At 43.8% G+C, this 14,500-nt stretch overlaps 1 protein-coding gene across 1 annotated transcript in view; it reads right to left on the bottom strand.

The window, feature by feature from the left end:
• The window catches only part of LOC138594018 (growth arrest-specific protein 7-like), a 62,303-nt gene that overhangs the window by 5,366 nt on the left and 42,437 nt on the right, over positions 1-14,500 (bottom strand). Inside the window, exons 9-11 of the mRNA XM_069665108.1 lie at positions 7,810-7,888; positions 4,047-4,175; positions 3,628-3,751 (exon numbers count right to left, since the gene is read on the bottom strand). Coding sequence (XP_069521209.1) covers positions 3,628-3,751; positions 4,047-4,175; positions 7,810-7,888 — 332 coding nt within the window. The remainder of the gene's footprint in view (positions 1-3,627; positions 3,752-4,046; positions 4,176-7,809; positions 7,889-14,500) is intronic.

Below are 14,500 nucleotides of genomic sequence, written 5' to 3'. Positions count from 1 at the left end.
ACAGTGATTCAAACCAGTAAAATAAAAGTTCCATTATTAAGTCAGGGTTTCTCTGACGCTGAAGAAGGCAAAGGTCAGCTCAGTACACAGCTAACGAGCTTGACCATTAAACAGTGTTTGGCCATAAATATGCTGAACACGTGGATAGGACACAGCTGAGCATGTTATAAGTCAACTTTACAATTAAACAATCTGCATTCTTCTTTAATCATCACACGATCTATGCATGTCAAAACTTTGGATACTTGGATACTTTTCTGTACCACGTTTTACCACAATGCAATCTCTGTTATTTTTACGTTCGATAGTGCTGAAAGGTACCGATGCTTAAAAACAACACATCCACAGTCAAAAAGTGAGAGAGAGAGAGAGAGAGAGAGAGAGAGAGAGAGAGAGACAGAGCAGCATTAATGTAAATAAAGCAGTGAAACAGAGAAACATATAAATGTTCTGATTGTTAACAGCAGTTAAACATCAAACTAACACGCCTACACCTCCGTACGACCCCGCAGGAAGGGACAGGGTTTAGTTTTTATAGGCCGAAGTCGACTGCGTGTGTGTGCGTGTATGTGTCTGCTCCGCCCTCCGTCACACCTGCAGCTCTGATACAGCAGCGACACAGAGGCATGTTCTCATTCACAGAACGACACATTTGGTGACGTCCCTTTAACGTCTCATAAAGATGCGGCACTGTTTGTAGTGACTGTTTTCTGCAGCAGCACTGTGTGAAGGTGGGAAATTAAAAACAAGAACATTACCTCATTTTTGTTCCTATGACTTCTGTTTTTGTTGCCGTGGAAACGAAGCAGGTGTTGTTTAGTAGTATGATATCAAGTTTGAGTCGTGACAACCCTACAGTAAACATGAAGCTCACTGCCCCAAAGTGCTACAACAGCTAACACGTCAACCTCTCTGTGCATCTTTTTATCAAATAGAAATATTCAAGAATTCATCTTTTTCACATTCCTCCATAATTCCAGCTGACTGATTTGGCAGTGAGTTGTTCTTTAAAGTTAAAACACTTGTGGGCTCTTTTAGTGACAGACCTTCTGTTGGCTTTGTGGCGTTTAAGGGACTGTTAGTTAGAGGACATGGTTGTGGTGTTTGTTGTTGCAGCTCAGTTTACAGTAAACACAGTCTAAAGATCAGACTGTTTCTAAAGGTAGAAAGAGTTTATGCTGCAGGTAAGCCAGCCACACCTGCTCTCTAACCTGGAGAAAGCACCAATAAATCGCCTTCTTTTAAAATAAAAAACACAAGTACAGAGCTTCATAAAGACACGAGACACCAACGCTGCGTGATCAAAGCCATAACGAGTCTGCAGCTTTGTTTAGACATCAGCTCCTCTTCCTCACTGCTCTCTTCATCACAAACAGCCGGACGCCGTCAACAACGGCTGCTGTTTTTCTGCCTGGTTGCATAATCAGCACGGAGGAGGGATGACTTTGTGTGTGTGTGTGTGTGTGTGACAGTGTGCGGTCGTGCCTGGCTCAGTGGTGACATCACACTGAGGCGGAGAGTTTACATGTGTTTATATTTAGCTGTTACTTTCTTCAGGTCAACGCTTATTGAGACTTTACAAAGCGACCAGCTGCTGTTACCTCCTCCTCCCCCTGCTTCACACACTGTTTGTGTTTCACAAAGCAGCTGAGATCCTGTGCGCATGGAAGGCAGTGATATGTACGGAAGCCCAGAGAGGCATGTGGGAAAAATAATGCTGGTCTAATTTAAAATGTTTTCTCTCCTGTGTGTTTATGACTTAAGAACAGGAGAACCAGAGTTTTGCTGGGACCATTTTTCCAAGTTGTAAACATTTTTTTATTTCAAATAGAAATAAAATAATAATAACTTATTTTTTCAGCCTGTTGTCTTGAGTGATGTGTATTAAAGATTTAAACACAGCAGCAATGAATGATCTTATTTTTTTTTACTTACTACAGAAAAAAGACATTTCTCTCTCTAAAATCTAAAAACTAGATGATACCGTGCTGGCAAAAAACAAAAAACATGATTATTTAAAACGATGATTTTGTCATGTTTGTGCAGAAATCAAGAAGCAAACAGCCTCGCTGAGAGTGATGCTGCATTCACATGGATACAGGTCAACATTAAATTGGATGTCGTTAAAGTGTCCCAGAGCATGATGGGAAAATTAGTGGAGGCCAGCAGGAACTGTCAAAAGCAGAGTTAAATTATTGAACTTTCCCACACAAGGAGAAAACAGGACAACGGGAAAGTCATTATTTTGCTGTCCTGCCAACAGTGTGTTGTCTGTCTGCATGAGTCAGTGTGAACCGAGCGGCGCTGTAAAGATTGTGCTGGATTTATAACAAGACATAACAAGATTATGTTGTTAAAGAATGTGGCACATTGTGTGTTTTATCTAGACTGTCCAGTTTTCATAAATTAAAGACTTAGTTGAATATTCGTGTTCCTGCAGTCAGATTGTTCATGAGCGTGTGTGTGTGTGTGTGTGTGTGTGTGTGTGTGTGTGTGTGAATCTGAGCAGACTGTAGAGTTAGCCCCTGCCCACGCCTCTCTGTCAGTCTGCTGTGAACACAGACCGGTCCAGTCCTCCCTCATATCTCTATTAAAAAAACTCTCAGTCTGGCTCAAAGTGCTGATAAAGCTCATGACTCACGTTAAAGACAAACACAGCATCACGGTTCACAGCCAGTCTAAAGAGTCAGCTCCAGTCAAGACTTACAGTAACACTGGAGGAGCATGTTAACCATTCAGTGACCATCAGCACAGAGCTGACACACACACAGCTGATCCTACAGCAGGTGAGAACACACCTCTGAAGGTTGAATGAGGAAATCCAGATGCACAGATCCACTATTCATATTTCTGGGTCCAAATTACTAATAGGTGCAAAAAGATATGAATGTCTGCAGTACATTTCTTCAGCCAACAGGCTGTAATGTGCCCGATCAAAGTGCATCTGACAGGCTCAGATTGTTATTCTAAGTGTGTGACAACATTACAGAAAGGATCCCTACAGAGATAGACCTTTTTGTTACAGAGGAAGATGATTGTTTTAACCACAAACAGACGTTACATCGCTCTCTGCAAACACACCAGACTCCATTGAAAAAAGCAGTGATTTTCATCTCACAGGACACAGGAGCTTCTGGTCTACTGCTGCCTTGATTAGTTTGTTTGTGTCATTGTGTGATTTGAGTTTTAAATGGTTTGTTCAGATCCCACACAACATATGTGTAACAATACACCAAAAAGTAACTGATTCAGCCAGTGGTAGAAGGCCAATAACTCCTGTGTGCCACGAGGTAAAATGACTGATGTTGTCAATGGAGTCTGGTGTGTTTGAAGAAAATCGTCTCCCTCCTTAACAAAGGTCTGTGTCTGTAGGGATCCTTTCTGTAATGTCTAGCGGATGCACTTTGATCAAGGATTATGTTGCAGCCATTACAGCTTCTAATAAAACACCCTAATGGAGCAATTACAAAACTGTTTGTACCAATAAGTCATGTAAACAACTCAAAATATGTAGAAGTAGGAGCCCGGTTTGACAATACAACACTACATCTTTAAATAACAAACACTGGAGTAAAACTGTGATCCCACAGTGACCCTGCAGTTTGACCTCTGACCCCAGGCTCTGACCTGCTTGTGTGGATTTCCTGCGTGCCTTCTTGATGTCTTCTTCAATCTTGTTGCTGAGTTTGATCTCCAGCTGCTGCGTCTTCAGCTCCAGTTCTTTCTGCCTGTCAGCCAGAGCCTTACGTGCCTGACGGAGGGAGAGTCAGAGACACGTCAGAGCTCGCTGCTGCACGCACACAAAACTTTGATCTTATTATCCTGTTTTTAGTGAATCAGATTCAGGCAGCAGACTTCAGCTTTATCAAAAAGAAGAGTTCTGGAAACAAACTTTCTTATTGAAGTGATAAAAGTTTGCAGCTTTCATCAATCACAGTTCGAGCATCGAGCATGTATGTGTGTGTGTGTGTGTGTGTGTGTGTGTATGTGTATGTGTATGTGTATGTGTGTGTGTGTCCGGTGTGTGTGTGTGTGAGTGTGTGTACCTTCTCCACCGCTGCGTAGCGACCCACCAGCTGTTTCCTCAGGTCTGCGATGTGGTGGTCGAACCTCTTCATGTCCTTCTTGAAGTTCTCTCTGAAGGTGAGGAAAGGTTTCTCCACTTCACTCTGCAGCTGCTCCAAACACACAATCAGAATCAGAAATACTTTATTAATACACAGGTGTGCAGACGATGTGAAGAGCATCGGGTCTCTCAGAGAAGATGTGTCAGCTGTTTATAGGGCCAAACTTTTCCTCCCAAGAACTTGAATGAGTTTTAAAACCTCCAGAGAGTTTTAAATATAGAACCTAAAGTCACATGACCCCTTGTGTCTGCTAAAATAAAACCCAGACAGCAGCTTGTTTCTAGTTGACCTCCAGCTGTAGATCATTACTTTCTGGGAGCAACGGCTAACTTTTCAGGGCTTCCTGTGTAACCAGCGGTTAGCGATGAGGACTTCCAGCCAAGACCTCCTTTTCCGTGCGCTGAATTGTTTACAGTCCAGTTAGCGGCTTGAGAAGCGAGAATAAAGTTGTAGTTTTAGAGAGACAGAGATCAGATTGTTAGCAGCACTCAGACGCAGATTAATAAAAAGTTAAATCATCATCAGATGACCAGCGTCATTACGGAGGATTGTGTTCCTCCTCTTTCGCTCTCCACACGGACTGTTTTTCCTGAATGCAACCAAAGCCTGCTGATACGTGATCGGTCAATACTACTCGGACAACAAACGCACGACTAAAGAGAGCTTAAACATTCGTTGATGACGACATTACTACAGGCAGCAGAGGCTGGCTGGGAACAAGCTGAGGAAAGTTGCTGTTTAAATAATCCTGTTTAAACTGATGAAAATAAAAACCATAGAGTTTGAACAGATAACCTTTCAGTTTTTATTTTCAGGACATGAAGCATTTGTAGAGACTCAAAGAAATGAAGCACAAACAAAGGTCCTGAGGACTCACTGTGAGGGTTCACTTCTTCCTTTGACGTCAGAGAAACATTTATTTTGAGCCGTAAAGATCGGGAGCAGTTTCCACTGAACATTGATGCTGTGTGTGTGTGTGTGTGTGTGTGTGTGTGAGCTTTCAGCAGGTTAGCAGCTTTATACACACTCTGAGTGTCCTGAAGGTGAGTCATCAGGTGACACATCACAGAGGTCACATGGTTTAGACGGTCAGACACGACTGACGGTGATATTGGCGTTTAAAATGCTCCGCCCGTAGAAAACTCTGCTGCATATCAAATCAAGCGCTCCCTAAATTAACAGCCCCTCCCCCAGGGGGCGATGGAGAGGTTTGGGCTTCACTTTTGGGGGCGCTGGCATGCCATGTGATGAGCGCCTACCTCGCAGCGGCAGGTTAAATGGAAGTGTAAACAACAAAGATGGTCGGAGAAACTAAAGTCAAATGTCTGGAACAGAAGACGAAGAGCTGGTCCCCCTAAACGGCTCGTCATCGCTTGTTTGGAGGTGTTTCAGGTTTAGGGAAAGAACAAATAATCAGCAGAGAGGTCATGAAACCTGCGTCTGCACCGCAACGCAACACGACTAAGTTGTTGAAGCAGCTGAAAAACAGCACAAAGTGCAGCATGATGAGTGTATGAAGGGCAAGAGGAAGAACGGGCTGCTCCCCCGTCCTCGTCCAGCATTAAGTCAGACATCCAGAACAGAGACACTTATAGAGACACCCTATCCGCCCAGCTCCCACAGACACACTGACATTACCCATGATGCACCACATCCAGGTAAAGAACCTGAAGTCTTAGTTGTACATGAGTCTGAATGTAATACAAGATGGAACTGAAAGTGTTGAGTGGAATGTGAAAGTACAATAAAAGTCCCTAAAATTAATAAATAATCGTGATTTCAATATTGATCAAAATAATCCTGGTTATCATTTTGGCCTTAATGGTGCAGCCCTTCATAAACCAGAGCTTTACATGTGGAAGCAGGAAGACTGTCAGCGTGAGCTTCTTCTTCTTCTGATGCTGAATTAAAGCAGGAAGGAGCTGTTTCTTTCTGCTCCTCAGAACAGCGTCACATGACCATCTCAAGTTTGCAACAATTGTAGAAAATAACGATCTGAAGGTCATTTCCACTCGTTTCTGTTGTATTTCCTCACGTCAGGCTGCGGTGGAAGAGAAGAGAGAAATACATGAGGAGGTGGAGCAGCTTATTTTAATTTAGTGTCATCTCTGGTTTCGTGTTGTGTTCACGGTCCTGTTTACTTCCCTGATAACTGAATCCAGATACAGTAACTCGTCATGCGTAAAGTGAAGACTTCGTTCCCCGGCACCAAGTTGTGAAAGAAATTAAACTGTATCACTTTAATCCCTCCTCTATATATCTGATTTAATTACTGACATAATTAGCTCCACTTCCTGCAGCTGCTTGCAGCATGATGTCGTCATCCTCTCACTGTCACACAGTTTACAGGAGAAATGGTTTTTTAAATAAAAGAACAACCGCAGCAGCAGATCTCCATATTAATCAGCTTCATTTACAGATTCATTTCTTCCGGTAAATGTCACACAGTAAGAAAACACACTGCTTAAAGACTGTGGTAAGATATTACTGATATTATCTGATCCTGATGAGCCTCGTGTTGTTCAGCTCCCTCCTGCCGTCTCTTCTGAAACCTTCATTCAAACTTCATTTAAACTAAAATCCTTCGGTCTCCATGAATATTTAGCCGAGCCGACATCCGTGCATCTCTGGAGGATAACATCACCGACATCATTTCCTCCATCAGTCCAGCTGTGACTCTGGCCTCTATCTGTCCTCCTTGAGACTCCCAGGACTCCACAGCCTGAAGTTAAGAGCACGTCCTTCTTCAGATGAAGTCACGACGGGAGCGACAGAGAATGTGTTGCATGTGTGTGTTTCAGCCCACAGAGCCACCAGGAAGTCCTTCAGTGTGTGTGATCACATCTGAAGACAGCCTGTCTGCCTCATGAGTCACATGTGCTGCAAAGTCAGTATGGACTCACGTACTGTCCAAAAGGAGGCTACCACTCTGTTTCAGGCTGATCAGCTTTATACTCATGTGTTGGAAACGGCCATAACTTCAATATATTAACATTAAATGGGAACATGGGCTTTTAGAAACGGCTGCAGACGATGTTACATTGCTCTCTGCAAACACACCAGACTCCATTGATAAAAACAGTGATTTTACCTCACAGGACACAGGATCATTTAAATTGTTTGTGTTGTTGTGTAACATAATTATTCAACTGGATCCTAACTAACTTATTCAAACACCAAAGTCACAAAATTAACCCAAACAAAGTAACCGATGGAGACAGTGGTGGAGCAGCAGCTCCTGTGTTCTGCGAGGTTAAATGACCGTTTTTGTCAATGGAGTCTGGTGTCTTTGAAGAGAGGCATCTAACGGCTACCTGCGCGTTCTTGTTTTAAACAGCACTCAGCGTAATGATGCCAAAAGCAAACGTGATGATGCAAAAGATAGAAGCTGAGGCTTTCTGCTGCAAAAAGAATAAAGATTCTAGCTATTTTAGTTTGTAGTTTAGATGCATTTAAACAGGATTATGTAACAATAATCGCCCCTGGGAGAGTCCATCATCAGGGTTAAAGCTCAGAGACCAGAAGACGAGGAGAGGGCCAGGAGGAAAATGTGTACAGCAAAGCTCAAAGTAAGTGAAGGACACATGAAGGAAATGTGTGTCACCTTTAACATTGTTATTCATGGTATGTGCATCTTGCAGGCAGCATCTGATTACAGGAGGAAGAAAGTGTGATGGATTACCTTTGAGGAGAACTTTAGGTGAACCTCTGCTTCATCCGATAGGCTCTTCTTCAGCTGGGCCCAGGCCTCCCCCAGAGTCCTGAGAGGAGGAGGAGGAGGAGGAGGAGGAGGGTTTAATATCTCACACAAGGAACGACCACACACACTTTCACTTACAGACACGCAGGGGGCAGAACGTGTCGGGCAAACACACACACAGATGGGGTTCAGCAGCAGAGTCAGTGCTAAAGTTCACAGATACAGCAGTAACCAGTAAATCTGCAGAGCGAGGTCCACGGTTCAACACATGATGAGGACGTTTGGGACTCGAGACACAGTCCAGCTTCTCCACACAGCTGGAGGCCATGACACTGAGGAGGGTGTGTTGCTTTAGAACTTAGCGTGAAAATTAATTTAGTCATTGCACACGATGTTTTAATTATACACATCTTGTCTTTTAAAGAAGCCACACACTAATCCTTCTTTCCTTCCTTCTTTTTTGGTGGTTTATGAGACTGAAACCACTTTGATGAAAATCACTGATGTGGCGGCAAATGTACAGATATTTAGAGCTGAAACAAAATAGACCTTCTTCTTCGTGAAAACCTTTCTTCTGACGGCTGCCAATAACTTCATTTAAGAATATTACAAGTTATTAAACATGTGTCTGCTGCATGTGCTGCAGACTCGGGCTGTCCTGAATACCTTTTTGGGCTGCAAATATTGTAAATATATTACAGCCTGTGAATATACGTGGAGCCTCATTCGCCTTCATTACACATCATATGATAAAAACTGTGATGCAGACTCGCAGCACTGAGAGGGGAGAGCACGGGCACAGAGGGAGGGAGGGAGCGGTTGATCGCGGACTGAAGTGATATAAAACTTGAGCCCTTTTTACTCTGCAGCTCCGCCTCAGCGCCGTAACGAAGCATAAAGCGATCGATAATATCTCAAAACAGTAAAATATCAAGACATGTACATGTTTGATATTCTTTGACTCTTTATTATCATTATCTTTATAGGCATGAAACATGTGGGCATGTAGGGAATGTTAAATATTTGCTGCAAATAGGGACATGTTCTTCTCTTCTGCTCTCACAGAGAAAGTAAAGAAGCAGACAGTCTCTCCATATTTCCTCCAGCTGACGACAGTAAAACAATCACTCAGCAGGCGGACGCTCTCGGAGCCACGAGGCGGCGGGTCAGGACTGACGGTCTTTATGGGCGAGCGGCTCGCTTCAAAGCCTCGCTCTGAAAGGAAGACATGTGAGGAATTCCCTCGGACTGACAGCCAAAACATTCCTCTCGCTGTCAGAGGGACGTCTGACACCTGCAGCTCTACGGCAACAGGAATGGGTCAACCGCAGTGTCACACAGATGCTGTACATACTTCAGTGTGTGTTTGATTACAGTTTGCTGCTTTTAATCTAAACTCAGATGTAGGGCTGTAAGAACTGTTGAATCAGATTTGTCTGTTTACTGTGAAGCTTCAACTTCCTTCTTACTGTTCAGCTTCTCTTCAAACTCCTGAATGAGCGTACCTGAGTGTCGTGTTTGACCTGTAAGATGCACATTTATCAGAGCCACACATTACAACATGTTAACAGCCATGTCACCGTTGAATTGAACCAAACAACATCAGCATTTTGCCCCAGTGTGTGAGTTTACACAACATGAGGGCGTTACAGGAGCGGAACAGGCAACACTTGTAAACACCAGCATCAGTGCCTCGAACACTCTCAGAGTTTTGTCCCAACCTGCCCGAATTTCCCCCGGGGATCAATAAAGTATCTCTGATTCTGTCGGCTCCCCATGAACTTAAATTCTGCTCTGTCTCTGAAACATTACCTCCCATACTGTCTCAAGGACTATTTAATCAAACAGCTTTAATGCCAATAACAGCTTTAAAGTCAAATCATGGTGGAGGAAACCTCTGCTGATAATTACGATCCCCGTATAAACCTGGACAGAACATTAAACAAACTTAGCATCTATAGTTAAGCTAGCAGCCGCTAAGCTCTTAGCCCCTCCTGACGTCCTTTTTTCCACTGCAGCGTTCAAGACATTAGTGATAGGCCGATATAGACCAACAATATCATCCATACAATATATCAGTCTGGTTTTTTCTAATAACGCAATAGCAGATGTAGTTCAACATCAGCAGCAGCCATCTTGGTATTTTACACAAATGCCAGCATCACAGTTTTAAACTCCACCCCATATTAGAAACACTTGTGATTGGTCCGACCTGAATCAGGTCAGATGGAAATCTGTCTGAGCAGGAGGAGAACGGAGACGTCTGCCAGAGAACAAGGGAAGGGCATCGTTAGGATACGTATCAATACTACTCTCCGTCATTTGGTGCAAAACATAAAGACATGTCTTTATCAGGGTGTCTGATGATGTGCCTCTGGAAGGAGGGTGTAGCTGGGGTTAAGGGCTGTGGTGCTCTCCCTACAGTAACAACAGTAAACAGAAGCTGTCATGGCAACTCAAAATTCACACACAGCTATCAGCTATCAGTTACTAGCGTACCCAAACCAGCTGGACTCCACTGCAGTGAGGTAAATCTATAACAGTAACCATGGCGACAGCTCTGTGACATCCTGCGGTTTGTTCCTGTGTCAGTTTCCCTCGCTCAGCGATGGAGGATGGGTTTAACTTCTGACTCCTACTAACGTTAGCCACTGCAGATGAAGCTGGAGCTGCTGCTTCACTGACGCTGTTTATGGATTAAACTGGAACTTAGAAGTGCTAACAACCAGAGCTAGCTAACAGTGACCGAATAACTACAGGCTTATCTATAAGAACCATGTGTTTTAACTGCATCTTTAGTTTGGCTAATCCCATCTGCAGCATCGCTATCAGAGTCACCGGGAGGCTGCACTGAGGATGTACTAGCAGTAACGCTAGCAACAACGTTAGCATTAGCCGCTTTGCTAAAGCAGTCAAACACTGCACTGCTTCAGATTTATAGACTGTTGAACTTGTATGTGAGGTCTCTGGTGTTTCCCCCTTTAGACGCAGCTACATGTTTACATAAATTGCAGGACGATGCAGCAGAGTTACATTTGGTAACACTTTGCTCCGCTGTATAAATCTTCTAGACTTTCTCCACATGAGACCACAACAATGCAACGTCACTGCCTGACAGCGGCAGCTTCCTCATCACTAGGCGACGGTCAGCTATGATAGGTTGAAACGACTGAATAAAAACAGCATTAAATAACACTGAAATGTTAACGTTAAATACTGATAGGAGCACCGTTTGACCATGAGCTTATCAGTACTTTCGCTACTGACCAATCACGTATCGGTACCAAAAAATACCGGTTCCCTACAGAGAACATAAAACATGAGCCTGCAGGTCAGTCGGGTTCCAAAGTTAGAACAGGTAGGTTTGAACAGAACGTCATCATGAAGATGAAATAATTCCTTTGTGTTTCCCCTCATGTCCTGACAGATGTTCCTACAGGACTTTCAGCATGTGATGAGGCTGCTTTTACATGACCAGCCTGTTCTCCATCTTTAATGATCCGGAGATGAGGTTTCAATTTTTACATCTTATCATCATTCGAAGCTGCAGATAGAAAATTACACCTGTAATGTCCCTGCAGTTTTTCAGTCTGTAATTTGTCAACAGCACACTGTATCTGAGGGAGAATTCATTTCCTGCCTCCATTCAGCAGAATGAGAGTGATCACATGCCTCTGGGCCACATCTCTACCAAACAAATGGTAACTTCAGGAATAAATAGTCGGCTGGTCCGGCTGGTCGGATGGTAGGAACTGACCAACAAAACACTGATTGTCCGCCTGACAACAGAGCGGCCTGAGGGACACAATAATGAAAGTATTGTGCTGCACTTTTCTGGGTGTGGGCTGCCCGAGCCGGCTGGTATAATCTGGATTCTATAAGAGACCATTCCTCCCACTCTGACCCTCCATCAGCACGCTAATAACAAGAGGGATTATGTGATGTGCATGTAGACAGAGCAGGGGAGGGTACGAGCAGCTAGACCTGTTTGTAAGCTGTTTATCTTCAGCTCAGAGTTTGAACACTGTTGTACTTTCTGTGTGTGTACAGTGTTATGTGTCGCAATGACATCATCAATGAGATGATGCAGAAGATGTAAGCCTCAGCTGTCTGCTGCAAAAAGAACAAACGTACTCGCTAATATAGTTTTTATTTTAGATCAGTTTAAACAGGAATATGCGAACAACAATCTCCCATGGGCCCGACTGCAGCTCAGTTTGTATAGGTTAATAAGTTCATGATCTTTAGGGCCATTAAATGACATTTTGCACGATACAACAAATTAAATATTTAATTGATTAAACGACAAAAACGTTTACGAGTTATTTCTATTTGGATATTTCTCCTTCTGCGTACATCTAAAAGTGAACTTAGATTAAAATTGATTGACAGGCGAGATTAATAAAACATTCAGCGTCTTGAATCTTTTCTTTTGAACATCATGTTGCAGCTCTCAAAGCTGCAGAGATATCTGGTCACGTTGCTATCCTCCCTCTCCGTGTCCTCGAGGAATCTCTTAATAAAGATGAGTTTAATAACGGTGCCGTAGGCGGCATCCGTACAAATCACAGCTTCTCGTCTTTGTGGGTGTCTTTAGCCGGCCGAGCCCCTCTCAGCTTTACTCTCCATGCTCCTGTTTCCCCTCTGAGGATCAGACAAAGACTCGCCCTCAGCATGAAACCCCCTCTGCTGTCAGACCGGAGAGAAGAGGAGGAGATGCTAACTCTTCCTCCCTGCAGGGTTTCCTGTACTCCCTTTACTCTACAACCCCCAACATGCTCAGCTAAACGTCTGCCTCCTCGAGTCGCACCAGGCTCATCTTCACTCTCCTGTACCTCTGTTCCTTCCCCTCCCACCTCTCCTTCCTCCTCTCCTGCTCTCTGTTAACAGCCACAGTCGGCTGCAGGACGGAGATCAAAGCGTGCAGTGATTTACAGGAAGTCTTCACTGTTTCACAGCTTCTCTGACAGGACCTGCAGACCCAGACTCACACCGGGACGTCTCGCCTGGTTGGCTGCTGACTGAGGAGATCTCTGTCTGACAGGCTAAGTGGCCGACTTATTCGATATTACTTACATTATTTACACCAACAATAATCCCTCAGAGCAGTCTTTAAATCTACTGAGCGACTTCTAAAAGACTGAATAACAAGTTCTTTCTCTTATAAATCTTAAAAACACACTCGGTTTCTTGCTGCTGGTCTGGTATGACCAGTACTTTATGGTTACTGATGCGAGCAAACTTTACGCTCTCATCAGCCTTCAACAAATCAGATTCTCAGTACGATTTATATAGTTCATAACATGTCTGTGGCTGCTCATCTGTTTCCACTGCCTGCCTGTTGTTCTCTGCAGCTAAAGGTCTTCGGTACACTGAGGGGGGAATTCACCAATGCTAAAATGCTGCTGCTGATAGCTCCATAAATTGTGCATCATTTGCCCCCCCTATCTGCCCCGTCTCAAGGACTGATTCACAAAGCTGATTACACTGATGATATTCAAGCGCAAACACGACCACAAAGTTTGACAGCTCGTGCAGTTTGCTCTTGTTTTGTGTCTGATTGTGGAGAGAAGCTGTCTGCACCTCCACTCTGCTGCGTGTTGGGCTCCACACTGACGGAGCTCAGCTCCACCCACAGATCGATGATGAGCAGGGAGAGGAGGAGGCAGTTCTTTAACAGTTTAATGTAAAGTCCAGACTCGACAGGTGTTTACTAGTTTCACTGTCTGTAACGCAGCTTCATTTTTTTAAACGAGTGCGCAGCAGCAGCTCGTCCAGATGATAATCCCCATACGGAGGAACACAGAGGGTTAAATGCACCCCACACCACCATGCAGAGCAAACAGCATCTCTGTGCTCCGGTACTGTTTCTATTTAAATGAGCCATTACGCAGACAGTCAGATTTGGCCCGTTTCTATGTAAATGAGCCTCGTGGCAAAAAGCACCTCATTCACAAACAGCAGCGCTAACAGCAGCGCGCAGTTAGAGTGAGAATATTACCGTCTGCAGAGAGCTGGTGGGAACTGCAGCGCAGTATCATAAGGGCTGTCACACTCTGAGTTTACACTGATCATGATGATAATTCACCTTTAGTGTGAAATGTCTGTAAATAATTTCTTGATATTATTCTTAATAATTATTCTAATCAGAAGATCAATCAGTCTGGGGCTGCACGGATCTGCTGGGTGTGTTTATGCTTGAATATCATCAGTTCACGTTTGTGAATCGGACCTTGAGATGGGACCTTATGGAGCTATCAGCGGCCGCAATCCATTCTTAGTGAAGTCCCCCCCTAAGTTAGGAAAGTTATGCTAATGTTTGGTTTAACAGAGCAACGTAAAAAGAACACAAAAAGAGCTTTAAACCAAACACAGCCGCTACGAAATACAAAGTGGGAGCAGACTTATACAGCTAATGTTAGCGCTACTCCTAGCAGCAAAGAGCTTACAGACATAGCTTTAAAACATTACCAGCTAGCTACAGCCACCAGCTACAGTGTTTACAATAACACTGGGTTAGATAAAAGACTGTGCGCCTCCAGTTTGACAGAAGTGACCGTATTTGGAGGAGAGACTGGAGCTGTAGAGGGAACTGATCAGCTAACGCTAGGATAACAATAAAATAAACAATCTTTTTTTGCCATTTATTGTCACATGATGCTGAATCTCTAGC

Source organism: Semicossyphus pulcher, unplaced genomic scaffold, assembly GCF_022749685.1.
Source record: "Semicossyphus pulcher isolate SPU_LCO1_2020_fin unplaced genomic scaffold, fSemPul1.0.p SCAF_16, whole genome shotgun sequence".
NCBI classification, from domain to species: domain Eukaryota; kingdom Metazoa; phylum Chordata; class Actinopteri; order Labriformes; family Labridae; genus Semicossyphus; species Semicossyphus pulcher.
Note: the sequence above shows the minus strand (reverse complement) of the source record. Positions and strands in the feature narration are given on the sequence as shown.